Source organism: Taudactylus pleione, unplaced genomic scaffold (assembly GCF_031769625.1).
Source record: "Taudactylus pleione unplaced genomic scaffold, aTauple2 ptg000189l, whole genome shotgun sequence".
Lineage (NCBI taxonomy): Eukaryota > Metazoa > Chordata > Amphibia > Anura > Myobatrachidae > Taudactylus > Taudactylus pleione.
The window spans coordinates 7,652,350-7,679,639 of record NW_028284591.1 but is presented as its reverse complement, the minus strand read 5'-3'; the positions used below and the strand labels follow the sequence as shown (position 1 = coordinate 7,679,639).

Sequence of the window (27,290 nt, the reverse complement as noted above, 5' to 3'; positions counted from 1 at the left end):
TCCTAAATGAGAGATGTATGAGGTAAACCTTTTCATTTTTATGAAGAATTTACAGTAAAGCCACTTTCAAATAATTAACTGTATTTTTAGCCGCTTAGAGGAACAGCAGTGATCTCGCTTTTATTAGGTTTGGGGAGTTTCCAAAACAGAGCTATTTCCACTCTGTGAGGAAATCACTGGAAGAAATATAAACACAGTAACAGGTACAAACAAATCATTTTTAATAATACACTAATAAATCCCCAGCTGAACGCGAGCCTGTCGTCCCAACATTTTCTTGACTGGGGAGTGTGCGACTGCAAATCTGATACTCAGAGAACTTCAAAGGCACATTCCTGAAGGCCCACTTGGGGTATTGAACCTCAAAGTAAGAGGAACACTTGTCCACAAACAGTGGCAGCAGCCATTTTGTGGGTGGAAAGAATTTTCATGATAATATAGCCTATCAGAGCCGTTGACATCACTGACACATGAATAATAGAGGCCCATTATTCTGCTGTCTACACTAGGATCTATGGGCCTGATTCAGAGTTGGGAATAGAGAGAGATATCTCTCTCAACTGATCATCTTGGTGACACCATGCTGCACTGCAGGTGGGGCAGATTTAAAATGTGCAGAGAGATTTAGATTTGGGAGGGAGATGTCCAAACTGACATCTAATGTGCAGTGTAATAATAAAGCTGTGCAGTATTTCTGAGCTACATGCAAAAGCAGCCAGTATTTACACTACATGCAAAAAAATGTTATGTATTTACACCCCTTGCATTGCAACATGGTTTGCCCAGGTACACAGTTAAGTGCTATCTCTCTCTCTATTCCCAACTCTGAATCAGGCCCTATGTGTGTGTTTCCATCTATATACAATTGAGGCACACGTTGCTGACGCACCAATATGATCCCTTTCTCCAGATACAAAATGCTTTGCTCCTGGACCTCCCACCTGACATAGGGGAAGGGGGTCATGTTGGAGGGTCTGGTGTTATTATGTACCTGGGGGAAAGGGGTCATGTTGGAGAGTCTGGTAGTATTTTGTATCTGGAGGAAGGGGGTCATGTTGGAGGGTCTGGTGTTATTATGTACCTGGGGGAAGGGTATCATGTTGGAGGGTCTGGTGTCATTATGTACCTGGGGGAAGGGGGTCATGTTGGAGGGTCTGGTGTCATTATGTACCTGGGGGAAGGGTTTCATGTTGGAGGGTCTGGTGTCATTATGTACCTGGGGGGTTTCATGTTGGAGGGTCTGGTGTCATTATGTACCTGGGGGAAGGGGGTCATGTTGGAGGGTCTGGTGTCATTATGTACCTGGGGGAAGGGGGTCATGTTGGAGGGTCTGGTGTTATTATGTACTTGGGGAAAGGGGGTCATATTGGAGGGTCTGGTTTTATTATGTACCTGGGGGAAGGGGGTCATGTTGGAGGGTCTGGTGTTATGTACCTGGGGGAAGGGGGTCATGTAGGAGGGTCTTGTGTTATTATGTACCTGGGGGAAGGGGGTCATGTTGGAGGGTCTGTTGTTATTATGTACCTGGGGAAAGGGGGTCATGTTGGAGGGTCTGTTGTTATTATGTACCTGGGGGAAGGGGGTCATGTTGGAGGGTCTGGTGTCATTATGTACCTGGGGGAAGGGGGTCATGTTGGAGGGTCTGGTGTCATTATGTACCTGGGGGAAGGGGGTCATGTTGGAGGGTCTGGTGTTATTATGTACTTGGGGAAAGGGGGTCATATTGGAGGGTCTGGTTTTATTATGTACCTGGGGGAAGGGGGTCATGTTGGAGGGTCTGGTGTTATGTACCTGGGGGAAGGGGGTCATGTAGGAGGGTCTTGTGTTATTATGTACCTGGGGGAAGGTGGTCATGTTGGAGGGTCTGTTATTATGTACCTAGGGAAAGGGGGTCATGTTGGAGGGTCTGTTGTTATTATGTACCTGGGGGAAGGGGGTCATGTTGGAGGGTCTGGTGTTATTATGTACTTGGAGAAAGGGGGTCATATTGGAGGGTCTGGTTTTATTATGTACCTGGGGGAAGGGGGTCATGTAGGAGGGTCTTGTGTTATTATGTACCTGGGGGAAGGGGGTCATGTAGGAGGGTCTTGTGTTATTATGTACCTGGGGGAAGGGGGTCATGTTGGAGGGTCTGTTGTTATTATGTACCTGGGGGAAGGGGGTCATGTTGGAGGGTCTGTTGTTATTATGTACCTGGGGGAAGGGGGTCATGTTGGAGGGTCTGTTGTTATTATGTACCTGGGGGAAGGGGGTCATGTTGGAGGGTCTGGTGTTATGTACCTGGGGGAAGGGGGTCATGTAGGAGGGTCTTGTGTTATTATGTACCTGGGGGAAGGGGGTCATATAGGAGGGTCTTGTGTTATTATGTACCTGGGGGAAGGGGGTCATGTTGGAGGGTTTGGTGTTATTATGTACTTGGGGGAAGAGGGTCTGGTGTTATTATGTACCTGGGGGAAGGGGGTCATGTTGGAGGGTCTGGTGTTATTATGCACACATCACAGGTCATTGTAGTGATTGTATCGCGCATGGCGGTTTTTATCTGACCTGTGTAGGGACACTGCAAAACATCTGTCTGTAACAGCACCACCACACACGCACATCTGGAGGATTATATACCACTAAATTTACCCGTATTACCGCTTGCTCTAACCATAGGCGTGTGTAATAAACAAACCTATACATTTTGAAAAATTGGATTCTTAAACAATTAGTGCATTGTTTAGATTGGAATGTTTGTGGAGAGCCTTCGTATATTAACTTAATTATAAACTTGATATTATATGTTATGCAAATAGACTTACATATACCTAGAATTTTTTTTAACAGATCCAATGCACTGATCACTACGAACTGGTTTTTTCCTGGATAACAGGTCCTACACAACAGCAGTCTGTCCCATCAGTAATAAGATTATTAGTAACAAGTTCTATTCCCCTTAAACATGATTCTCTCGCACCACTTTATTCAGACTAATGTGCCAATTTAATTGAGTAAAACCAATACCCTACCCCAAGCGTGACTTCAATCTCCCACGAATCTACCTCAAAGGGACTTTTGTAGACTGTAATCCTACTTCCGACAGTTGCAATGTGATGTCATTAAATGTTCTGTACAGCGCTATATAAACACAATGCTATTTCATATAAACAGTCTAAACAAGGTGTGTACAGCCTACACTAATTAAGTCACAATGGCAAACTGTAATAGCTATAATGAGAATATATCGCGTGGGTGTCGCTAAAAGTGAAAACAGACACTGCGGTTATTCAACATCATAGGAAGCTCAACAAATCCTCAGTTATAATGATTAACCCAGTTCACATCAGTAATGTTCTTTTATTTAGTGATCTCGTGGCACTGACAAGACGCAATTCTCCTTTCATAACTGGGATCGACGATCCCCACTATAACCAAATTCCAGAGGGAACAGAGTTGAGCAGAGACGTGAGAAATGATGTGTGAAACGCAATGTTCTGCGCATTCAGAGACACGGTGACGAGTCTTCCTCAGGCTCATTGGCTGGGTAGGAGAGTGCGAAATGAGTGACTACGCCAGTTCATGCGCCAATAGGGCCAGTACCCCACCCGCATAGATGAGGCCTCACATACCAAGTCTAAGCTCACTAGTCAGTGATTTCACACGTTATAGGGGAGATGTACCTGGGAGAGGAATAAAATGAAGAAGTTGTTCAAAGCAACCAATCAGCATCTGTCATTCATTTCAAAGAGTGCTGGATAAATGACAGAAGCTGATTGGTTGCTCTGTGTAACATCTCCATTTTCTCCCTCTCCAGAGCTTATTATATCTCCCCCTATATATTGTGATATACTGTGATATATCGTGATAAGTGTGAAAGAGAAAATACTCTCTATTATCAGTAGTATTTATTGGCAATTAGTTTTTCTGGTTGATATAATGCACATATGATTATCTGAATAACAACATCTACATGTTTATTAACAGATTATATATATATATATATATATATATATATATTCGCGCACATACATTCCGCAGCACTTTACAGGAAATTAGTCAGTCATTCCCATCAGTTCCTGCCCCAGAGGAGCTTACAATCTATATTCCCTAGTACACATACAAATTGGGGATATTTTGTTTTTTGTCTGAAGCCAATGGATTGTGGGAGGAAACCCACGTAAACATAGAGAACATACAAACTCCACACAGATTGTCCATGCCTGGGAGATGAACTCATCACCTCAGAGGAAGTAATGTGAACCACTACATACCGTAAGCAAGTGGCACAAGGTGTCTATTTGTGACTAAAAACGGCCTCAGCACTGCGGCGATCCCTTTTATATCTTTTAAATGTGCGTTTACTTATTAAAAAAACAAACCACCAATCATTCCCAGTTTAGGTTTAAACAAAATGTAAAACATACACATTAGCCGAAACTGCTAACCCAGAAACCACGATGAAATACACTTAGGAGTAGCGTGCGCTTTGCTCACACTTCAGGATGCTTTTTACATTGGATTATGCCCCTAATGACGTTCTCACAGTGCAGTGAAGATAACAAAATTCAAAGAGCAGTTTTGGGTGGAATATCCAAAATTGAACCCAAACACAGATTACTTAGCCTGGGCTCGGATAAGTAACACGGGTTCGGGTGCGAATGCAGATAACTTAAGGAGACAATGGGGTACCATCATTGCTCCCCCCCCCCATGTTAGAGTGAGCAAACAGGACCGGGCTCGTCCCAGATGTAGAAGTGTCTGAGGAAACGAGTGAAGGGAGCTCCCAAGTAGCCTTCTAGTGCCGTGGTATTCAATACACTGCACTTCCCAGCATGCCCTGCCAGAGTTTTAGCATGGGTGAAATTATCCTAAGGCTTCATCATGAAGCCCGTACTCCTATGTTAGCCAATATTATAGTTGTTTGTATTTTCCAACCCATAGACCATCAATCCCACTCAATGCTATGCGGACGTCCCCTCTGCTGTTTGTTACACGGATTCTCACTATTTGGAGATCGCTGCAGGTTTCTACAATGGTAAATATAAAAATGGAAATAAGAAACAGAACCCAATGTTCTCTGAAAACCCGAAGGCCTGTAAAAATCACAATTGGGCGCAGCGACAGTAATGACAATGGACGCTAGCATCAGACCTGCTCACACGTTAGTAAAAGGCATGTAACAGGCACAAGTAAGATGCCTTACACCCATGACAGGTACTGTCGGCTATCCATCCAGAAGCGCATTATTAATATGAACATGGCTACACAACTTCTAGAATAGAGAGATATGCCACGGACACACTATTTATTAATACTTATATAGTGCCAGTATATTCTGGTGCGTTTTACAATCCGGAAGAAAATAGCGATATGGCAAGACAGGGTAATAACAGACAGACAGAGAGGTAAGAGGGCCCTGCTCGCAAGCTTACACTCTATACATTGTTGTGATTGGAGCTGTGAGGACAGTGATCCTGTATGTGATGGAAAAGGTTTCATCCGTGTTAGTCTGCATGAAGTTCACCTTCTCTGCTGTACAGGAAAAGTCCCTTCTAGTCCTGACAAATCTGTCCCTAAGTATTAGCAAACTCTCCGGCCAAGACGATCTCCGCTCCTTGCGGCTACTAATCTCCGCTCGTTAGTGAGACGAACCCATTACAGTCTGGTTAGGGTGGTGGCCGTTCAGTCTGATAAAGCATTACCGCCTCACAGCACTGAGGTCATGGGTTCGGTTCCCACTACAGCCCTACCTGTGTGGAGTTTGTATATTCTCCCTGTGCTTGCGTGGGTTTCCTCCGGTTTCCTCTCACACTTCAAAAATATACTGGTAGGTTAATTGGCTTCCCACAAAATGTAACCCTAGTGTATATGTGTGATAGAGAACATAGACTGTAAGCTCTACTGGGGCAGGGACTGATGAGAATGGCCAAATATTCTCTGTAAAGCGCTGCGGAATATGTGTGCGCTATATAAATAACCGGTAATAAATAAATGAGAGAACATAGTGACTGCATACAGTGCCCCAGAGAACAGACACTGTAGGCACACAGAAAGCAAACTCCACTTAGCCCCACTGTAGCTAGCAGAGGAACCAGCAGCTTATCATGACAAGTCCTCCCTGCTGATAGACACAGATCCCAAATCTACACCCAAAAAACTGTTTTCTATATATTGTAACAGTCCAGGCAGCATAAAATACTTATAAGATTCTCTTTGTAGCTGACACATTTCTGCAAAATTCAATCTTTAAACATTAACCAAAAAAGCTGCATTGTATACTAGAGTGTATAATTATATATATGTATATATATATATATTTCTACCTATGTAAGAGGATATTCTTTTGCTTTCAGTATAACAGTGACACTCACTTGGAGAGGCATCAAGGACTTGTACTATGTTGTGCTAAAAATACACCCTCTAACATAGACCTTCTGTATATAGATCCACGCGTTTTACACAGTGCAGGCAGCCATGTGCAAACATGAATGATATCACTGATGTTTGCCTTACCAGCCCGGCCAAATCTGTACTGAATTGTGTTAACTTACATAAATCAAACTGAATTTGCCCTCTCCCATCCCAAGTAACATGTCTTTCCCACCTTTGGAACTCCCTCCCTCTCCCCATCAGACTCTGCACCTCTCTACTATCATTCAAACAAGCTCTTAAGACCCATTACTTCATCATAGCCTTCCAGCTCTCATCCTAACTTGCTGCTACATCTTCCTTCCTCCCCGCCTACCCCATCCGTGTCACTCCTGTTCGTCTTCCCCTCCCTTAAAGAATGTAAGCTCTTTCGAGCAGGGCCCTCTACCCTCTTCTGCTTCTCCCTACTGTAATTTAATTTATCTCTTACTCCCCTCTAGGGCAACTAACACTCGGCTGCTTATGTGGGCATTAAGGTCGCTAATATAGCAATGTTTATTATACATGTCCATGTCCTGGTTTGTATTGTATTGTAAGTCAATGGCTACTTATTGTTCATGTACTTTGTAAGGCGCTGCGGAACACTTGTGGCGCCATATAAATGAATGATAATAATAATAATGTGATTAAATACACTGAACAAGAATAGCTAGTGAGAGCGTTGGTTATAAGGCTGAAGTGGTCGAGGTACTGAGTGGCTTTCCCATAGTCTGCAGTGTGATATTATTCCTGCAACCTTCTTATCGCTGCCATTTAATTACAAATGGTGCCATTGGCATCATATCATCTACCAAGCAGTCAGCCTTTATCAAACCCCTATTCAGTGCACAGCAATAGCACAAACAGGAAGAGAGACGGAGACAGTCGCATGGGTTCTTTATAGCGCTTAAACAGACGGATTGTACCACGGGACACAACATCCAGCTCACATATTTCTGTCCCATCATATTTCCTTCAGACTTCAGATTATGGTATTGTGTGTCCTACACTTCACACAGACATTCATGGCGCTGCCTCGCTTCCTTACAACACAAATCAATGTGACTGTTAAAAGACAAATACGTTTTCATGTTACTCTCCAGATTCTGCTGGTAAAGAGGATTAAATAATGTTATTAAATGAGCAAAAGCCTTACCGCCCCCTGCTGTTCAAATGGAAATCTTTTATTATGCCCACCACATTTTCTGATCACTGCGGATCACTGGCTATGTCTATGTTCCCGTGGGCTGACAGAGTGGGGAGACGCTGTGATGACATTTATAAGGCGTACTTACAGTATCATCGTGAGGTCACGGTTTCAAATCTCTAAAGATCTGTGAGGGGTACATTTAAAAACCAGTGGGTGCAAGTGCCGCCACGTCTTGGCGTGTTTAAGCAGGAAATGTACAACGGCAATACCATTCAGGTGCAAGCCGCCACTAAGTAAATGTACCCCCCCCCCCCCCCCCCCGAGTGTAAAGTATATGTGTGAACGTGGGGTAGTTGAAATGCCGTCTGTTGGGGTACCGGAGCTCAAAATGCCTGTGCCGGAATCCCGTTACCAGTCAGAATTCCGGTGCCCGCATCCCAATGGTAAGTGATGGGGCCAGCGATAGGGTTAGGCAATAGAGGAGGGGGGTTTAGGGTTAGTCACAAGGGGGGGGGGTAGGCACTAGGGGATGGGGGGTTAGGTTTAGGGTGCGGGGAGGGAGGGTTAGGGGTGTGGGTAGGGGGTGTAGGTAGGGGTACTTACCGTCCGTTGTCTGTATTTTAACCCTGTCGGGATGCTAGCGTCAGGATTCTCACTGCCAGGATCATGAGCACCGGCATCCTGTACCCACGCTGATAATCTGCACAGTACTAAGCCTCTTATTCTGTGTGCTATACACTAATCTCAGTATCTCTGTACAGATGCCCGCACAGTACAACCTTGCCGATTCCGATGCGCACTCAATGCCGATGTTCACGTAGTTGAACGATTATGCATATGCGCAAAAAAGTCCTGAAAACCTCTAAGGTGCTGCTGCCATTGGGACAGTCGGCATCAGAAATGGAGCAGCAAAGTGATGGGTCATCCTGAGTGGTGACCTGAAGTGAACGCAAACAAAAGTCTGTCTCATGGGGCGTGTTACGGGAGTGTCCGTGAAAGCGGCTGCGTTCTCAGGCGCATGGTCCCAGCCGCAGAGGCCATGTTTAGACGATGGAGAAACTGCATCTGCCATAGGTCAGGTGTAAGTGAAGATGGCGGCATCTAAAGATGGTGTAACAGCGCGCAGAGCCTATGAATGTGGGCACTTCAGGGTTTGCACACTCATACTGCACCAGGTAAAGGCTAATACTAGCGCACTTTACCGCTTTTTACGTAGCGCAATGTATGCGAATTTCCCTGCACGCCTCTGTGGAGTACAAGGAAAAATGAGCGCAGAGCATCTTTACTACCGGAGAACTGTTGCAGAAGTGAACGTCGGCCCATTGGCGTAGCGCATCTTGCGTGATCTCACACTGCACACGCTCCTGAACAGATTGTATGCTGGCACTGGTGAGCTGTAAGAGCGGGCTGCACGCAGGCAAAGTCCAGGGATTGTGTTTTGGAGGAAGAGCGGACTACGCAGAGTTGGGGAGAAGCATGATAATGACGCCAGCTATGGATAGGAGCGGCTGCGGATAGGCGCGGCTGCGGATAGGAGCGGATAGGAGCGCCTGCGGATAGGAATGGCCTGGCCGAGTTGTGCACAACTCTGTAAAATTACTCACAGCTATGGATTTGGGATTTGCGCTCAGCTCCTATGCATGAATGTCTGCACTGTACGAGTCATCTTATTCTGCATGCAGTACACTATGCAGTGGGGGAGGTGTATCAAACCTTCTAAATCAAATGGAGAAGTTGCCCATAGCAACCAACCAGCTATCACTTGTCAAGTACATTCAGTAAAATGACAACTAGAAGCAGAATTGGTTGCCATGGGGAACTTCTCCACTTGTCCTCATTAGAAGGTTTGATACATCTCCCCCTGTATCGCCTGTTCTGTACTTATGGATAACTTCACACAGTACAACTTCTATTATCCTGTATACAAAAACGCAATTCTGTAAGGACTGAAATACTGGATGAAGCATGAAGGAATGTGTTTAGGAGATGGACAACACTGTATACAAATCATAACAAAATAATATAAATTACATTCTTACTGATACAGAACACAACAGGCACCGACGTGTATTGAAGAATGATACGTACATGTAATAAATCGTAATGACAACGCAGCCGTACAATTATTTGTGTCACACTTTTCGATGTTGTACAGTGCAAATGGGAGCATGATCTAAGACGAGCTTGGCTGTAAAACTCACATAAGATGATAGATTTCTGCTAATTACAGAATTGCTACTATACAATATACCCCAACAATTCCATAGATTACAACGAAGTCCAGCTCAGCAAAGGCCACAATCATTTTGTTTACAGAGTCCTGTTCTGCCCCCTGGTGGAGCAGTAATTATTCGTTCCTTACGATCCAGGACACGGAACGTATACAGATCCTATACATATAAATTCAAACACAAAAGCATTTATGTGCAATTATTTTATACAAAGATATTACAGTAGCACAAAAATCAGCGAACTATGCTCTACATCTTCTGTGTAATTAGGAGACCTGGCTGGGGGTGCAATATGGATGAGCTCACAGATAGTCTGTGCCCTTTTCCCGTCTCTCACCTGCCTGTTGTACTGACATTAAGGACGTCAATGCGTTTGCCTCCAGGATAAAACTGTAATTCCCCGTTCCTCTAAACAAAGAGTCTTCAGACACACAGGGTGCTGGGATCCACGGTGAACGTCTTATTTCCATGTTAGGAAATAATTGTGGATGTAGAGATTTCCCCACTGTCCCGCCTATGGAGTACCCTCATGGAGATTGCTACCATGGGCACTATCTACCTGTATGGGCATCATTAGTGCCCATATAAATACAACTTACTGTCTGCCACTCTCTGTGCTGCACCAACTCTTATTCTGGTTATATTAACACTACTGTATGTTCCATAATACTCATTTCTACCTAAAGGGGACTTTCTATCCCTGTAATAAACGCTAACCCCAGGAAGTTACAGTGGTGTCACTGCTTCATAGTGAGCGGATAGTGGTTTGGCCCACAAAAATGGCTGCTCCACTGCCCGAAGGTTACGGTATTATTTATAAGGTACCATACGAATCTGTTGTGCTGTACAATGGCGAGAAAAAGGATGTGTATAATGAAAGCAGCAGGTTGCAGAAGCCTGACGGTAGGAGATAATGGGGTCTATTTACTAAGCAGTGTTAGGAGACAGAGTGAAAAGTGATAAGGAAGTGATAAGGTGCCAGCCAATCAGCTCCCAACTGTCATTTTTCAAACACAGAATGTGAGATGACAGTTGGGAGCTGATTGGCTGGCACCTTATCACTTTTCACTCTGTCTCTTATCACTGCTTAGACCCCAATGAGAGCTGTTTATACTTTTAACCTATCAGTGTCCGCGCACAAGGACTTCTCCCAGAGGTAAGGCTTTCTTCCTACCTGCAGGACTAATACCATTCATATGCAATGCGCATTAGCCACACAAACAAATGGTGCAGATAAGTCGTCCGTCCCCCCCCCCCCTCAGGGTCTGGAACAGACAAGTGTGCAGTCACAGTCATTATACCGGAGCAGAAACAGAACAATCATTTGTGAAGCTGAGACGTGGCTTTTCAAAAAGACGTGACAGACATATTTCCCAAGACAGTGAAACGTGAGACTCCATAACGCTCCCTTTGATGCACAGCTAGGAGTGAGTGCACTGTGGGAACTCAGCATGTAACGTTTAAACAAGCTACGCTCTTTCCTTTCAACTCTGGAAGCTGCCTCAACGTTTCAGGTTTGTGGCAAGAAGAAAATTAGAATTTCCATCATCGTCTTCCTCGGTGAATGGTCAAAGTTACTTTGTGTCCCCTTCTCTAAATGACAGAGACTTGTTTAGTAATGGACTCACAGCGAGAGCAAGGATTTGTATGCGGAGTTATGGCCGCTGTCTCCCGCAAGAAGGACGAGGGTCTGCTGTGATTACAGGCTGGTTTGGGGAGACACTTGCTTGTGCCCAGCGTAGGTCTAGAGTGACATGGGCACAAAGAGCCCCCCTGGGGGGTTACACGTGTTTTATACTGTCACATCTTTATATCTTTGGTAACCGGTCTGTTCTATTCGCTTACTTCTCAAAATGATGGGGACGGCAGAGACATGGGGCCGCAATATTCACCATTTACAGGTGTCCGACAGGACCAATGCTGCTTTGGTGAATGACACCGTCACAAAGGCCGACATCACAGATACATGGCAGCCAGAGGCGCCTGCTATCGCCTATGCAGCCCTATGCTGGGGACTTCCATAGGAGGAATGCTCTAATAATTACTTATGCGGCCTGAGGCTGTGATTACAGGCTAGTTTGGGGAGACTTTTGCTTGTGCCCAGCGTAGGTCTAGAGTGACATGGGCACAAAGAGCCCCCCAGTTGGGTTACACACGCGTTTTATACTGTCAAATTCTTATATCTTTGATAACCGGCCTGTTCTATTCGCTTACTTCTCAAAATGATGGGGACGGAAGAGACATGGGGGCTGCAATATTTACCATTTACAGGTGTCCGACAGGACCAATGTTGCTTTGGTGAGTGATATCACAGATACATGGCAGCCAGAAGCGCCTGCTATCGCCTATGCAACCCTATGCTGGGGACTTCCATAGGAGGCCAGAGGCTGTGAGGACACCTCAATGCTTACTAAAAACAGTTTCTGGTCAATGCATCACAGCAGAGATTCCTCTTCCTGGAGTAGAGGAACATGTCATACCGCCATTCCAGATATCTGACACTTCCACCATGCACTTATGCCAAGAGTCTGAAGCAGCGGCATGGGGGGCAGGCAGGCCCTTGCGTCTTATAGGTCAGAATGCAGTATTTGTGCAGCACAAAAATTTCATTGTACAACAATAATTCCCGGAGACCATATTAATAGATCTGCAAAAACATGGTGGAGAGTGCCCTGTCCCGGAACATCACAGACATTCCTCCACAGCTCGGATATCAGCAATGTTTACGGCCTGCGCGCTTTGTTATTCTAATCTTTCCAGCAAGAATCCTGCTGCATACACGGCCTTTACTATTTCCCAGCAAAGGTGTATTACGGCTTTTCCTAACATTTATGGACACCATCATAGCCGGGCCAGTGCCCGCCCTCAAGATTGCTGGACAGCAGATGTACCACTATCGGAATCAGGGATAATAGACCTCTGACGTAGGTAGAATTATTTGAAAAGGTTTTTGAAGGACATGACTAAAAAAATAATTTAACACGCGGTTCGGTTGTACCCAAGAAACATGATTAGTTTGAGGCAGTAAGTTACATACTGCACTAGAATTGCAATATATATATATATATATATATATATATATATATATATATATTCACACTTTGTGAAAGCTTTCATCGCTGTTCCACATTACAGTCTGGGGCATCAGAGGAGTGTTCCAGGCCTAGGATGATAACTATGTACAGTATAAAGTAGAGAACTGGTGGTGGAAAGATAGAGGACAATGCAACATATCCAGACTGGGTTAAAGTTATGACAGGTGAACCATAGGGGTCAGTACTGGGAGGAAGTAGTTGAGATCCCACCTGTCAGGATGCTGGTGCTCGGAATGCCATCGCCCGGAATGCCCACAGCAGTCAGAATCACCGCGCCAGCATCCAGACGGCAAGTAGTGGGGTTAGGGTTTAGGGTTAGGCACTAGGGGAAGAAGGTTAGTGTTAGGCACAAGGGGGGAGGTTAGCTGTAGGCAGCGAGGAGGGAGGGTTAGGGTTAGGCACTAGGGGGGAGGTTAGCTGTAGGCAGCGGGGAGGGAGGGTTAGGCACTAGGGGGAGAGGAGGGTTAGGGATAGGCACTAGAGGGAGGAGGGTTAGGGTTAGGCACTAGGCGGGAGGTTAGCTGTAGGCAGCGGGGAGGGAAGGTTAGGGTTAGGCACTAGGCGGGAGGTTAGCTGTAGGCAGCGGGGAGGGAGGGTTAGGGTTAGGCACTAGGCGGGAGGTTAGCCGTAGGCAGCAGGGAGGGAAGGTTAGGTTTAGGCACTAGGCGGGAGGTTAGCCGTAGGCAGCAGGGAGGGAGGGTTAGGCACTAGGGGCAGGAGGGTTAGGCACTAGGCGGGAGGATAACTGTAGGCAGCGGGGAGGGTTAGGCACTAGGCGGGAGGTTAGCTGTAGGCAGCGGGGAGGGAAGGTTAGGGTTAGGCACTAGGCGGGATGTTAGCCATAGGCAGCGGGGAGGGAGGGTTAGGGTTAGGCACTAGGGGGAGGGAGGGTTAGGTTTAGGCACTAGGCGGAGGGAGGCTAGGTGGGAGGTTAGCTGTAGGCAGCGGGGAGGAAAGGTTAGGGTTAGCCACTAGGCGGGAGGTTAGCTATAGACAGCGGGGAGGAAAGGTTAGGGTTAGGCACTAGGCGGGAGGTTAGCTGTAGGCAGCGGGGAGGAAAGGTTAGGGTTAGGCACTAGGCGGGAGGTTAGCTGTAGGCAGCGGGGAGGGAGTGTTAGGTTTAGGCACTAGGCGGGACGTTAGCCGTAGGCAGCGGGGAGGGAGGGTTAGGCACTAGGCGGGAGGCTAGCTGTAGGCAGCGGGGAGGGAGGGTTAGGCACTAGGCGGAAGGTTAGCTGTAGGCAGCGGGGAGGGAAGGTTAGAGTTAGGTACTAGGCGGGAGGCTAGCTGTAGGCAGCGGGGAGGGAGGGTTAGGCACTAGTGAGGGAGGGTTAGGTTTAGGCACTAGGCGGGAGGTTAGCTGTAGGCAGCGGGGAGGGAGTGTTAGGTTTAGGCACTAGGCGGGACGTTTTTTCTGCAGGCAGCGGGGAGGGAGGGTTAGGCACTAGTGAGGGAGGGTTAGGTTTAGGCACTAGGCGGGAGGTTAGCTGTAGGCAGTGGGGAGGGAGGGTTAGGTTTAGGCACTAGACGGGAGGCTAGCTGTAGGCAGCGGGGAGGGAAGGTTAGGGTTAGGCACTAGGCGGGAGGTTAGCTGTAGGCAGCAGGGAGGGAGTGTTAGGTTTAGGCACTAGGCGGGAGGCTAGCTGTAGGCAGCGGGGAGGGAGGGTTAGGTTTAGGCACTAGGCGGGAGGCTAGCTGTAGGCAGCGGGGAGGGAAGGTTAGGGTTAGGCACTAGGCGGGAGGTTAGCTGTAGGCAGCGAGGAGGAAAGGTTAGGGTTAGGCACTAGGCGGGAGGTTAGCTGTAGGCAGCGGGGAGGGAGTGTTAGGTTTAGGCACTAGGCGGGACGTTAGCTGTAGGCAGCGGGGAGGGAGGGTTAGGCACTAGGGGGAGGGAGGGTTAGGCACTAGGCGGGAGGCTAGCTGTAGGCAGCGGGGAGGGAGGGTTAGGCACTAGGCGGGAGGTTAGCTGTAGGCAGCGGGGAGGTAAGGTTAGGGTTAGGCACTAGGCGGGACGTTAGCCATAGGCAGCGGGGAGGGAGGGTTAGGCACTAGGGGGAGGGAGGGTTAGGTTTAGGCACTAGACGGGAGGCTAGCTGTAGGCAGCGGGGAGGGAGGATTAGGTTTAGGCACTAGGCGGGAGGTTAGCTGTAGGCAGTGGGGAGGGAGGGTTAGGTTTAGGCACTAGACGGGAGGCTAGCTGTAGGCAGCGGGGAGGGAGGGTTAGGTTAGGCACTAGGCGGGAGGCTAGCTGTAGGCAGCGGGGAGGGAAGGTTAGGGTTAGGCACTAGGCGGGAGGTTAGCTGTAGGCAGCGAGGAGGAAAGGTTAGGGTTAGGCACTAGGCGGGAGGTTAGCTGTAGGCAGTGGGGAGGGAGGGTTAGGTTTAGGCACTAGGCGGGAGGCTAGCTGTAGGCAGCGTGGAGGGAGGGTTAGGTTTAGGCACTAGGCGGGAGGCTAGCTGTAGGCAGCGGGGAGGGAAGGTTAGGGTTAGGCACTAGGCGGGAGGTTAGCTGTAGGCAGCGAGGAGGAAAGGTTAGGGTTAGGCACTAGGCGGGAGGTTAGCTGTAGGCAGCGGGGAGGGAGTTTTAGGTTTAGGCACTAGGCGGGACGTTAGCTGTAGGCAGTGGGGAGGGAGGGTTAGGCACTAGGGGGAGGGAGGGTTAGGCACTAGGCGGGAGGTTAGCTGTAGGCAGCGGGGAGGGAGGGTTAGGGTTAGGCACTAGGCGGGAGGGTATCTGTAGGCAGCGGGGAGGGAGGGTTAGGTTTAGGCACTAGGCGGGAGGCTAGCTGTAGGCAGCGGGGAGGGAAGGTTAGGGTTAGGCACTAGGCGGGAGGTTAGCTGTAGGCAGCGAGGAGGAAAGGTTAGGGTTAGGCACTAGGCGGGAGGTTAGCTGTAGGCAGTGGGGAGGGAGGGTTAGGTTTAGGCACTAGGCGGGAGGCTAGCTGTAGGCAGCGGGGAGGGAGGGTTAGGTTTAGGCACTAGGCGGGAGGCTAGCTGTAGGCAGCGGGGAGGGAAGGTTAGGGTTAGGCACTAGGCGGGAGGTTAGCTGTAGGCAGCGAGGAGGAAAGGTTAGGGTTAGGCACTAGGCGGGAGGTTAGCTGTAGGCAGCGGGGAGGGAGTTTTAGGTTTAGGCACTAGGCGGGACGTTAGCTGTAGGCAGTGGGGAGGGAGGGTTAGGCACTAGGGGGAGGGAGGGTTAGGCACTAGGCGGGAGGTTAGCTGTAGGCAGCGGGGTGGGAGGGTTAGGCACTAGGCGGGAGGTTAGCTGTAGGCAGCGGGGAGGGAGGGTTAGGCACTAGGCGGGAGGTTAGCTGTAGGCAGCGGGGAGGGAAGGTTAGGTTTAGGCACTAGGCGGGAGGCTAGCTGTAGGCAGCGGGGAGGGAAGGTTAGGGTTAGGCACTAGGCTGGAGGTTAGCTGTAGGCAGCGAGGAGGGAGGGTTAGGTTTAGGCACTAGGCGGGAGGCTAGCTGTAGGCAGCGGGGAGGGAAGGTTAGGGTTAGGCGGGAGGTTAGCTGTAGGCAGCGGGGAGGGAAGGTTAGGGTTAGGCACTAGGCGGGAGGCTAGCTGTAGGCAGCGGGGAGGGAAGGTTAGGGTTAGGCACAAGGCGGGACGTTAGCCGTAGGCAGCGGGGAGGGAGGGTTAGGCACTAGGGGGAGGGAGGGTTAGGTTTAGGCACTAGGCGGGAGGTTAGCTGTAGGCAGTGGGGAGGGAGGGTTAGGTTTAGGCACTAGACGGGAGGCTAGCTGTAGGCAGCGGGGAGGGAGGGTTAGGTTTAGGCACTAGGCGGGAGGTTAGCTGTAGGCAGTGGGGAGGGAGGGTTAGGTTTAGGCACTAGACGGGAGGCTAGCTGTAGGCAGCGGGGAGGGAGGGTTAGGTTTAGGCACTAGGCGGGAGGCTAGCTGGAGGCAGCGGGGAGGGAAGGTTAGGGTTAGGCACTAGGCGGGAGGTTAGCTGTAGGCAGCGAGGAGGAAAGGTTAGGGTTAGGCACTAGGCGGGAGGTTAGCTGTAGGCAGTGGGGAGGGAGGGTTAGGTTTAGGCACTAGGCGGGAGGCTAGCTGTAGGCAGCGGGGAGGGAGGGTTAGGTTTAGGCACTAGGCGGGAGGCTAGCTGTAGGCAGCGGGGAGGGAAGGTTAGGGTTAGGCACTAGGCGGGAGGTTAGCTGTAGGCAGCGGGGAGGGAGTTTTAGGTTTAGGCACTAGGCGGGACGTTAGCTGTAGGCAGTGGGGAGGGAGGGTTAGGCACTAGGGGGAGGGAGGGTTAGGCACTAGGCGGGAGGTTAGCTGTAGGCAGCGGGGAGGGAGGGTTAGGGTTAGGCACTAGGCGGGAGGTTAGCTGTAGGCAGCGGGGAGGGAGGGTTAGGTTTAGGCACTAGGCGGTAGGCTAGCTGTAGGCAACGGGGAGGGAAGGTTAGGGTTAGGCACTAGGCGGGAGGTTAGCTGTAGGCAGCGAGGAGGAAAGGTTAGGGTTAGGCACTAGGCGGGAGGTTAGCTGTAGGCAGTGGGGAGGGAGGGTTAGGTTTAGGCACTAGGCGGGAGGCTAGCTGTAGGCAGCGGGGAGGGAGGGTTAGGTTTAGGCACTAGGCGGGAGGCTAGCTGTAGGCAGCGGGGAGGGAAGGTTAGGGTTAGGCACTAGGCGGGAGGTTAGCTGTAGGCAGCGAGGAGGAAAGGTTAGGGTTAGGCACTAGGCGGGAGGTTAGCTGTAGGCAGCGGGGAGGGAGTTTTAGGTTTAGGCACTAGGCGGGACGTTAGCTGTAGGCAGTGGGGAGGGAGGGTTAGGCACTAGGGGGAGGGAGGGTTAGGCACTAGGCGGGAGGTTAGCTGTAGGCAGCGGGGAGGGAGGGTTAGGGTTAGGCACTAGGCGGGAGGTTAGCTGTAGGCAGCGGGGAGGGAAGGTTAGGTTTAGGCACTAGGCGGGAGGCTAGCTGTAGGCAGCGGGGAGGGAAGGTTAGGGTTAGGCACTAGGCTGGAGGTTAGCTGTAGGCAGCGGGGAGGGAGGGTTAGGTTTAGGCACTAGGCGGGAGGTTAGCCGTAGGCAGCGTGGAGGGAGGGTTAGGCACTAGGGGCAGGAGGGTTAGGCACTAGGCGGGAGGCTAGCTGTAGGCAGCGGGGAGGGAGTGTTAGGTTTAGGCACTAGGCGGGACGTTAGCTGTAGGCAGCGGGGAGGGAGGGTTAGGCACTAGGGGGAGGGAGGGTTAGGTTTAGGCACTAGGCGGGAGGTTAGCTGTAGGCAGTGGGGAGGGAGGGTTAGGTTTAGGCACTAGACGGGAGGCTAGCTGTAGGCAGCGGGGAGGGAGGGTTAGGTTTAGGCACTAGGCGGGAGGCTAGCTGTAGGCAGCGGGGAGGGAAGGTTAGGGTTAGGCACTAGGCGGGAGGTTACCTGTAGGCAGCAGGGAGGGAGTGTTAGGTTTAGGCACTAGGCGGGAGGCTAGCTGTAGGCAGCGGGGAGGGAAGGTTAGGGTTAGGCGGGAGGTTAGCTGTAGGCAGCGGGGAGGGAAGGTTAGGGTTAGGCACTAGGCGGGAGGCTAGCTGTAGGCAGCGGGGAGGGAAGGTTAGGGTTAGGCACTAGGCGGGACGTTAGCCGTAGGCAGCGGGGAGGGAGGGTTAGGCACTAGGGGGCGGGAGGGTTAAGTTTAGGCACTAGGCGGGAGGTTAGCTGGAGGCAGCGGGGAGGAGGGTTAGGCACTAGGCGGGAGGTTAGCCGTAGGCAGCAGGGAGGGAGGGTTAGGTTTAGGCATTAGGCGGGAGGCTAGCTGTAGGCAGCGGGGAGGGAAGGTTAGGGTTAGGCACTAGGTGGAAGGTTAGCCGTAGGCAGCAGGGAGGGAGGGTTAGGTTTAGGCACTAGGCGGGAGGCTAGCTGTAGGCAGCGGGGAGGAGGGTTAGGGTTAGGCACTAGGCGGGAGGTTAGCCGTAGGCAGCGTGGAGGGAGGGTTAGGTTTAGGCACTAGGCGGGAGGCTAGCTGTAGGCAGTGGGGAGGGAAGGTTAGGGTTAGGCACTAGGCGGGAGGTTAGCTGTAGGCAGCGGGGAGGAGGGTTAGGGTTAGGCACTAGGCGGGAGGTTAGCCGTAGGCAGCGGGGAGGGAGGGTCAGGTTTAGGCAATGGGCGGGAGGCTAGCTGTAGGCAGCGGGGAGGGAAGGTTAGGGTTAGGCACTAGGCGGAAGGTTAGCCGTAGGCAGCGGGGAGGGAGGGTTAGGTTTAGGCACTAGGCGGGAGGCTAGCTGTTGGCAGCGGGGAGGGAAGGTTAGGGTTAGGCACTAGGCGGGAGGTTAGCTGTTGGCAGCGGGGAGGGAAGGTTAGGGTTAGGCACTAGGCGGGAGGTTAGCTGTAGGCAGCGGGGAGGGAAGGTTAGGGTTAGGCACTAGGCGGAAGGTTAGCTGTAGGCAGCAGGGAGGGAGGGTTACAATACTTACCGACAAGTATCAGTAGCTTAACCCTGTCAGGATGCCGGCGTCGGGATTCAGACTGCCGGCATCCCGTACCCAACCCGTATTGGGCACTGACCTTTTTAATATTTGTATTAATGACCTTGGAGAATGCGGAGAATGTACTTGGTCCATATCTACATTTAGATAAAATGGCAAACTAGACAGACACCGGGGGTAAAATGTTATGAAGGCACTGTACATGAAGGGTTATTTCACTAAGCCACTGTAGGCACTGTACATGAAGGGTTATTTCACTAAGGCACTGTACATGAAGGGTACACTAAGCCACTGAAGGCACTGTACATGATGGGTTATTTCACTAAGTCACTGAAGGCACTGTACATGAAGGGTACACTAAGTCACTGAAGGCACTGTACATGAAGGGTACACTAAGTCACTGAAGGCACTGTACATGATGGGTTATTTCACTAAGCCACTGAAGGCACTGTACATGAAGGGTACACTAAGCCACTGAAGGCACTGTACATGAAGGGTACACTAAGTCACTGAAGGCACTGTACATGATGGGTTATTTCACTAAGTCACTAAGGCACTGTACATGAAGGGTACACTAAGTCACTGTAGGCACTGTACATGATGGGTTATTTCACTAAGGCACTGTACATGAAGGGTACACTAAGTCACTGAAGGCACTGTACATGATGGGTTATTTCACTAAGTCACTAAGGCACTGTACATGAAGGGTACACTAAGTCACTGTAGGCACTGTACATGAAGGGTTATGTCACTAAGCCACTAAGGCACTGTACATGAAGGGTTATGTCACTAAGCCACGCTGCTATGTTATTACATGCTAGGAGTTGTCAGGAGTAGGGGGCACAGAGTCATACAGTGGCTGTAAAGGCAAATAAAATTCTAGGATGAATAAGAAATCGGATAAACTTATAATAAGCATATAATTCACTAGTTCAACTACAACCTGATTACAGGTACAGTTTTAGGCACCTCACTCTTTATAAGGTTATAAGAGAACGTAACAGGAGGTGCACGAATCAATCAATAAAGCTAATGAGAGGGGTCATTTCTAGAGATTAGTTTGGAGAAAAGAGCATTTTAAAAATGACTTAATAAATATGGATACATATATTTCAGGTCAATACAAAGATTTACATAAGAAGCTTTTAGTACCAAGAGGCCACCAGCTACATGAGTGAATGAGGCCCTTTTGCACAGTGGATCAACAACAGTCCCATATATGAAGCCGATCAATAAATCAGAGACTAATGAACCGGCATAGGCACTTTACTTGTGCTAATTCCATCTATATTCTCATGAACGTTGGTCCCGCTCATAATCGGCCATCTCAATTCTGCGCTGCGACAGGGGCCCTTCGCCAGAACAATAATATGTAGCTAATGTAGATTGGCACTTTCTGTAAAAGTCCTTCGGTTACCCAAGAAAAAAACCCTAAACCACCACTCTCTGGCTTGTACATGAAGATTTAAAGGATAAAGCAGGAACATAGGGGATTTTCTGTCGCTATGGGTGTAATCTGATATGAAGAAGAGGAAGTAGAAATAGAAGTCTTTGTAAAATAAAAAATAGACCCCCCCCCAAAACCTCCCCCTCCCCGAACAAAAAACAAACAAAAAACAACAAACTCACTTTGTAATACTGCTCCTTAATAACCCTCCTAATGGTCAAATTAAAGAACCCTGAATAAAATCATTTATCCCACATAAAACAAACGTTGCTTTTTTTTCCTTTTAACTTGGTTTTACAAGTTCTATCATTTCCAGATGCGGCAATGGTTCTCTCCTACGAATGAGGGGATATGTACAGAGAAAGAGACAGCTGCTTTCTATTTGGCAGCTCAATTACCTAAAGAATCAAAGAGGAGTCTTAAAAGTGGCCGTCATTTACCCCATTAGAGATGTGCAATGTGGAAAGGCAGATCGGAACCTTCCAGCCTCCTATTCCCACCCAAAACCACTCTCTTAGCAGTGAGACTGGTGGTGGTGGTGGTGGGGGGGGGGGGGTCTCTATTGTAGATGAATACTTGCCCTGTGTCCTGGCTGCCTGTCAGATACTGAATAAAGTCTGAATTACGTGCTGGAGGATCTGTGGAAGCAGTGGTGCCATTACGCAGTCCTGTCATTCAAACAACTGGGAGTACGTGAACACATGGCAAGTAACTGGACACGAGGTCGGATGAGGTGTGGACAAGCCAATGCGTTATGGACAATGGCCCTGTTAGTATACTAAGCAGAAGAACCAGTTCTGTCAGTTGAGTAGAAACAGAAGTCTCACTCAGCTGGTTGGAGCAATAGATGGCTGGCAATGACATGTAATCACTGCAGCTGCGATTAGCCGCGCCTGGCCGTGCCCGGTCTAGCACTGGAATGTTGGACAATTATTTCTGTGAATAATAAGATACTATCCTGGTTAATGGACCTAAAGCTGGGTACACATTAGCTGATAAGTAGACGATATGTCGTCCGACCCAGCGGATTGGGCCGACACATCGGCCAGTGTGTACGCACTAACGGCCCTACATGCAATTCAATCTGACAACCCGGCCGACGAGCCCATGCAGCGGTATGCGGCTGGTGCCGACATATCGGGCGGTCGGGTACCGGATTGTGTAATGTGTACCGTCTGATATGCCAGCCCATCGGCGGTGCGGTCGCAGAGCGTATTTTCGTGCGTCTTTTTTACCTTCAAATGCATCTTATTCGCACAACGATACGAATAGATAGCAGAAGCAGCTTCTGCTGATTAAAATGATATGCAGCATGCCTATGTTCTCTGAGTGAGTGCGGGTGAAATGCTACGTGTGAAATGCTACGTTACAGTGTCAGCTTCTGTAACACTGTAACGTAGCGTTCGCATGCAGATACACCCGCAGTCACAAACAGAGAACATAGGCATGCTGCATATCATTTTAATCAGCAGAAGCTGATTGTGCTATCTATTCGCATCGCTGTGTGAATAAGATGCATTTGTAAGTAAGACGATGTACGAAAAGTCGCTCGGCACTACCACAGAGCTCCCGCGTTATGCGTGGCGCACGGAGGATAGATTTATGTGGGCACATCTGTATGGAGGAACTCTCCATCGAGGGCTATTGTTACACCTCTGATCTAGAAGGAGCACTGTATAGATCAGGCTAAGAGGTGGTGGATAATTCATATTAGTTATATCAGTGAGGTCTATGGGATCTGCTCTTTGCTGGAACACAAACATAGAACACTCCTGACTTCACAGCCATAAACACTCGAAAGTCCAGCTCATGGAAGCGCTCTGACAATTTTCCAAGAGTTTGTAGAGCAGCACAAAAAACACAATTTAAGAAATGCAGGGTGCATGAGCTTTGCAGTTTTTGTTTTAAATTTGCCTAAATGACTGAAGATTTTTTTATCCCATTGAATCATATACAGTTCTCTAGGTAGCTGTAACGTTTCCCCACCTTTGCAGCATCCATGTCAGGGCCCTGTCAGCAAACCCTGATGTAACTCAGTGTACAGTAAGCACTTCCCACCTGAAGCCTCCTTCATGAAGTTTTAGTCTAATGCAAGTACTGACACGTATTGTCAGTTTTATCCGAAAGCAACTGGCTATCCCCAACATCTGATCAGAGGCGACTAATAACCACAATGTGACAGGGTGTGGTCGTCGGACAAGAATTTGATCGGGTCACTTGGCTTTTGCATTTTACTTTATTTTAGAGAGGGTTTTTTATTTTTTTAATTTAGAAAGGGTGGACATACCAGGGGATTCTAGGAATACTTTTTCCAGGAAAGATAAAGGTCAGTACACAAATATATATATAAGCAGAACAAAAATAAAAATATGGAAAGACCTAAGGGCAACTTGGATTCGGATACACAAGGCTGCTGCATATATCACAAGTGCTGACATAATTTGTATAGGGTTCCTAATTTTACTTTTACCATCTTCTGCTGGACCAAGTCTAGTTGAGGTTCTATGGTGGTTTAATGCAAATAACCGACACCTGCAGAATTACATCACTGTTCTGACATAATGTATCCAAATGAAGTCCACATTCTGGCCATTCCCACCATCTACGCATGGCCACTCTTTACCATTGCTTATATAAATATTATATGGTACTTAGATTATGCAAGAATGTGTTTAATTTAAAGCGCCCTACTGACACAACACAGGCATTTTACAGTGATAGACACATGTCACGGGGACATCCGTTTGTCACATCTGTCTACGCAGAAAACCACACACGAGACATGAAGTCATTCTTTGAGTCTCGAGGTTGACTTTTGGTCTCGGCCCGCCAGACTGCGGCAACCAAGAGTGTTAGTGTCTCAAACGTTCTCACAGACAAACTTTCAGTTTGATACTCACGTAGTCAGGAAGTGGGGAGCCATCTGAGCCAAGGGATCCTCGCAGAGACTGTGTGGCTTGCTCCAGGACTTTGTTATGTTTTTTAGACAGCAATGAAAACAAACTAAAGGGGGGAAATGGAAAAAAAAAAGAATGATGTTACTATAGGCAGATAAAAGCCAGATACTGCGATAACGTTTCATGGGAGCTGGGGCTAATATGAGATCCCAAAAATACAGTCAATGAGAGATGCGATGTAGAATCTGCAATAAAATACATATACCGTAGTATCCAGCTTGCACAGAATTACGCTTGGACTACAACTTGTCATCTCCAGTGAGAATACTTCTCAAGGCGCTATTGACCTGTGCGTAGGACTCAAATCAAGGGGCGTTAAGACATTTTGGATGGGTCTCCATGATTCTCTCTGTGCAAACTGCCAGCTAATATAATAACTACAAATTATTTTGATAATTTCTTTGTAATGCTAAGGAGCCAACAATTATACACATCATGGCAATGTTATATTGTGATTTGATGACTATTTTACTACCACCAGTGTATTGCCCTCCAAGTCCAGTGAGTGGGCTCTGAATCTGATGGAAGACATTCTCATTAATTGCTTGGAGCCAGCCTTGTACATGGTGGAACTGAGGGACATGGTCCATATCTGGGCCTGACCAAGAATAGGTTGAGAAGGTTTAATAGTCTACTTCTCAACAGTCAGTGTCTTGAACAAACATCTGCAGGCAATAGCCAAAAATGCCAAAATAAAGTCACATAAAAGGATGTTGGGCCCCCAAATGCAACATTTATAGGCCGTAATATTGTCACCTAATGACTGGAACTGTTCAGAATAGACACTAGATCTTTATATGCTGTGATACTGAGTCTACTAATGACTGCAACTGTGTAGGATGGATACTGGACATTTATACATTTATATGCTGTGATATTGAGTCTACTAATGACTGCAACTGTGTAGGATGGATACTGGACATTTATATGCTGTGATATTGAGTCTACTGATAACTGGAACCGCGCAGGATGGATACTGGACCTTTATATGCTGTGATATTGAGTCTACTAATGACTGGAAATGTGCAGGATGGATACTGGACCTTTACATGCTGTGATATTGAGTATACTAATGACTTGAACTGTGCAGGATGGATACTGGACCTTTATATGCTGTGATATTGAGTCTACTAATGACTGGAACTGTGCAGGATGGGTACTGGACATTTATATGCCTTGATATTGAGTCTACTAATGATGGGAACTGTGCAGGATGGATACTGGACCTTTACATGCCTTGATATTACGTCTACTAATGACGGGAACTGTGCAGGATGTATACTGGACCTTTATATGCCATGATATTAAGTCTATTAATGACCGGAACTGTGCAGGATGGATAGTGGACCTTTATATGCCTTGATATTGAGTCTACTAATGACTGGAACTGTGCAGGATGGATACTGGACCTTTATATGCCATGATATTGAGTGTACGAATGACGGGAACTGTGCAGGATGAATACTGGGCCTTCAGATACCGTGATACTAATGACTGGAACTGTGCAGGATGGATACTAGACTATTCTCCACAAGAAGTCGCTAAGCTGACTAGATAATATTGGTGGAAATCTCATAAAATCACAAATTGTGTTCTGATCTGGAAACAGAGAAGACCATAAAATATATAGAAGATCAGTGTGGTGCTCATCAAATCACAGGGACGAAAAGATATGATGGAAGCAGGGTCATCCTGGAAAACTCAATCCCATCGGGGAGTAAACACTGTTAGATGGAGCAAAGATAATCCTTCAGCTCCCATAGGTAGTGAACAGCGTGGACATTGGTTTCTAAAGAAAGGGCTGCAGGCAAGTTCTGCCAGGAAAACATGCCCCACATTTGTGAACCACCAGAACCCTTCAGGGTCTAAAACAACTATTCAGGGCTTTCGGGTTGGCACCATACTTATACTGGTCTGTATGTGGAGAACATGGCGATGGATGTTTCACATGACCACATCCCAATGTACATATATAGACAGGAGACCATGCTCCGTGGACGTTTCTTCAGACTGTTGATGAAATGGCCAGACACAAAACTGCAGTTGCGCTCACCTTGCACGTCTGATTAATGCACGGATAACAGGATGGTGGATGTTTGTGCTCAGTATTGCCCTTTGCTGGTAAATATTTTCCCCTTAGAGTTCAATGCAGACATCTCTTTAGAAACCACTGGTGGTGGGACATTATCAAGTTGAAATGTTTTGGTCGCTGAACCTCCAACCAAACATGCAACATTTTCCCTCTGGGGCTCATACATCTATCTAGTATCGGGGCAATTCCCTGTTCTGTCGACGCCGGGGTATTAGAGGAATCCAAAATGTTGGACAATCTTGATTCCCTTATTCTGACTCAAAAATGGTTGGAATCGAAGAGTGAGTTTAAAGATGTTGAATTTCCCCGAATCTCGACAGATTGACGATTATCGATGTCAGCAAATCGGCATCAGCAGAACGGGGAATCAGGTCATAGATGTGTGTTCCACAGTAGTCACTGAGGTCTCCTGACCAAACTGGTATGTTATTTGCTTCACTAGACCATAAGCCACACCCATCAGTAAGCCCTTGCTTTCAATATGCTTGGTGCTCCGCACTGGCCAATGTGTTTCCATTTATTTGTACAGTATCATAATATATATATATATATCTCTGAGAAATCGCACACACTTTGAATAGAACATAGGCGCTGTAGTCACATAGATGATAAAGTACACTTGAGTACTAACTAGGACAAAAAAAAAAAAAAAAGACACCAGCACACCAACTTCATATGCAAAAAAAGTATGTGATGTTACATTATAAAAAATAGCCATACTCAGCAATAGGAATGAGGTAGATAGCTGTGGATCACATAACAGGAGCCAATATACATAAAGTACTTGTATTGCCTGGTGACCAATCATTACAGCCCCGGGCCCGACGGCCGTTTCGGTGTACAACCATCTCATGAATAAGGGGGTTGTAATGATTGGTCACCAGGCATATGATAAGTGCTTTATGTATATTGGCTCCTGTTATTTGGTCCACAGCTATCTCCCTCATTCCTATTGCGGAGTATGGATATTTTTTTCTAATGTAACATTACATACTTTTTGTGCATAAGAAGTTGGTGTGCTGGTCTCTTTTTTTGTCCTAGATAGGACTCAAGCGTACTTGTATGTATGTATGTATGTATGTATGTATATACACACACACACACATATATATATATATATATATATATACATACACACACACTTACACACGAGAGTAGTTCAATAAATAAGGTAACAAGAACTTATTTTGTAAACGTAATCAATAGTATGGCCTTGGTACAGGTTATTTTTCCACACAGTTCCGATACTTGTCTAAGCATTTGTTCCAACGGTACACCAAGGTATCTATCCCGACATAGAAGAAATCAGTGTCAAGCGCCTGAAACCAGGACATGACGGCCTGCTGAACTTCACCATCAGATGTAAATCACCTTCCACCCAGGTGCTTTATCATTGGTCCAAAGAGATATAAATCATTCGGTGAAAGGTCATGGCTGTAGGGAGGATGGTCCAGTACCTCCCAATGGTAGCGCTGTAGCAACTCACGCGGATCGCAGCTCACCTTGATCGTCG

The 27,290-nt window shown here is 47.8% G+C and overlaps 1 protein-coding gene across 3 annotated transcripts in view; it reads right to left on the bottom strand.

The window, feature by feature from the left end:
- DYM (dymeclin) overlaps positions 1-27,290 on the bottom strand; it is a 408,809-nt gene that overhangs the window by 92,757 nt on the left and 288,762 nt on the right. For all 3 annotated transcript variants that reach the window (XM_088476488.1, XM_088476487.1, XM_088476489.1), the window contains one exon: positions 23,629-23,731. In XM_088476488.1, the coding sequence (XP_088332614.1) occupies positions 23,629-23,731 (103 nt within the window). The remainder of the gene's footprint in view (positions 1-23,628; positions 23,732-27,290) is intronic.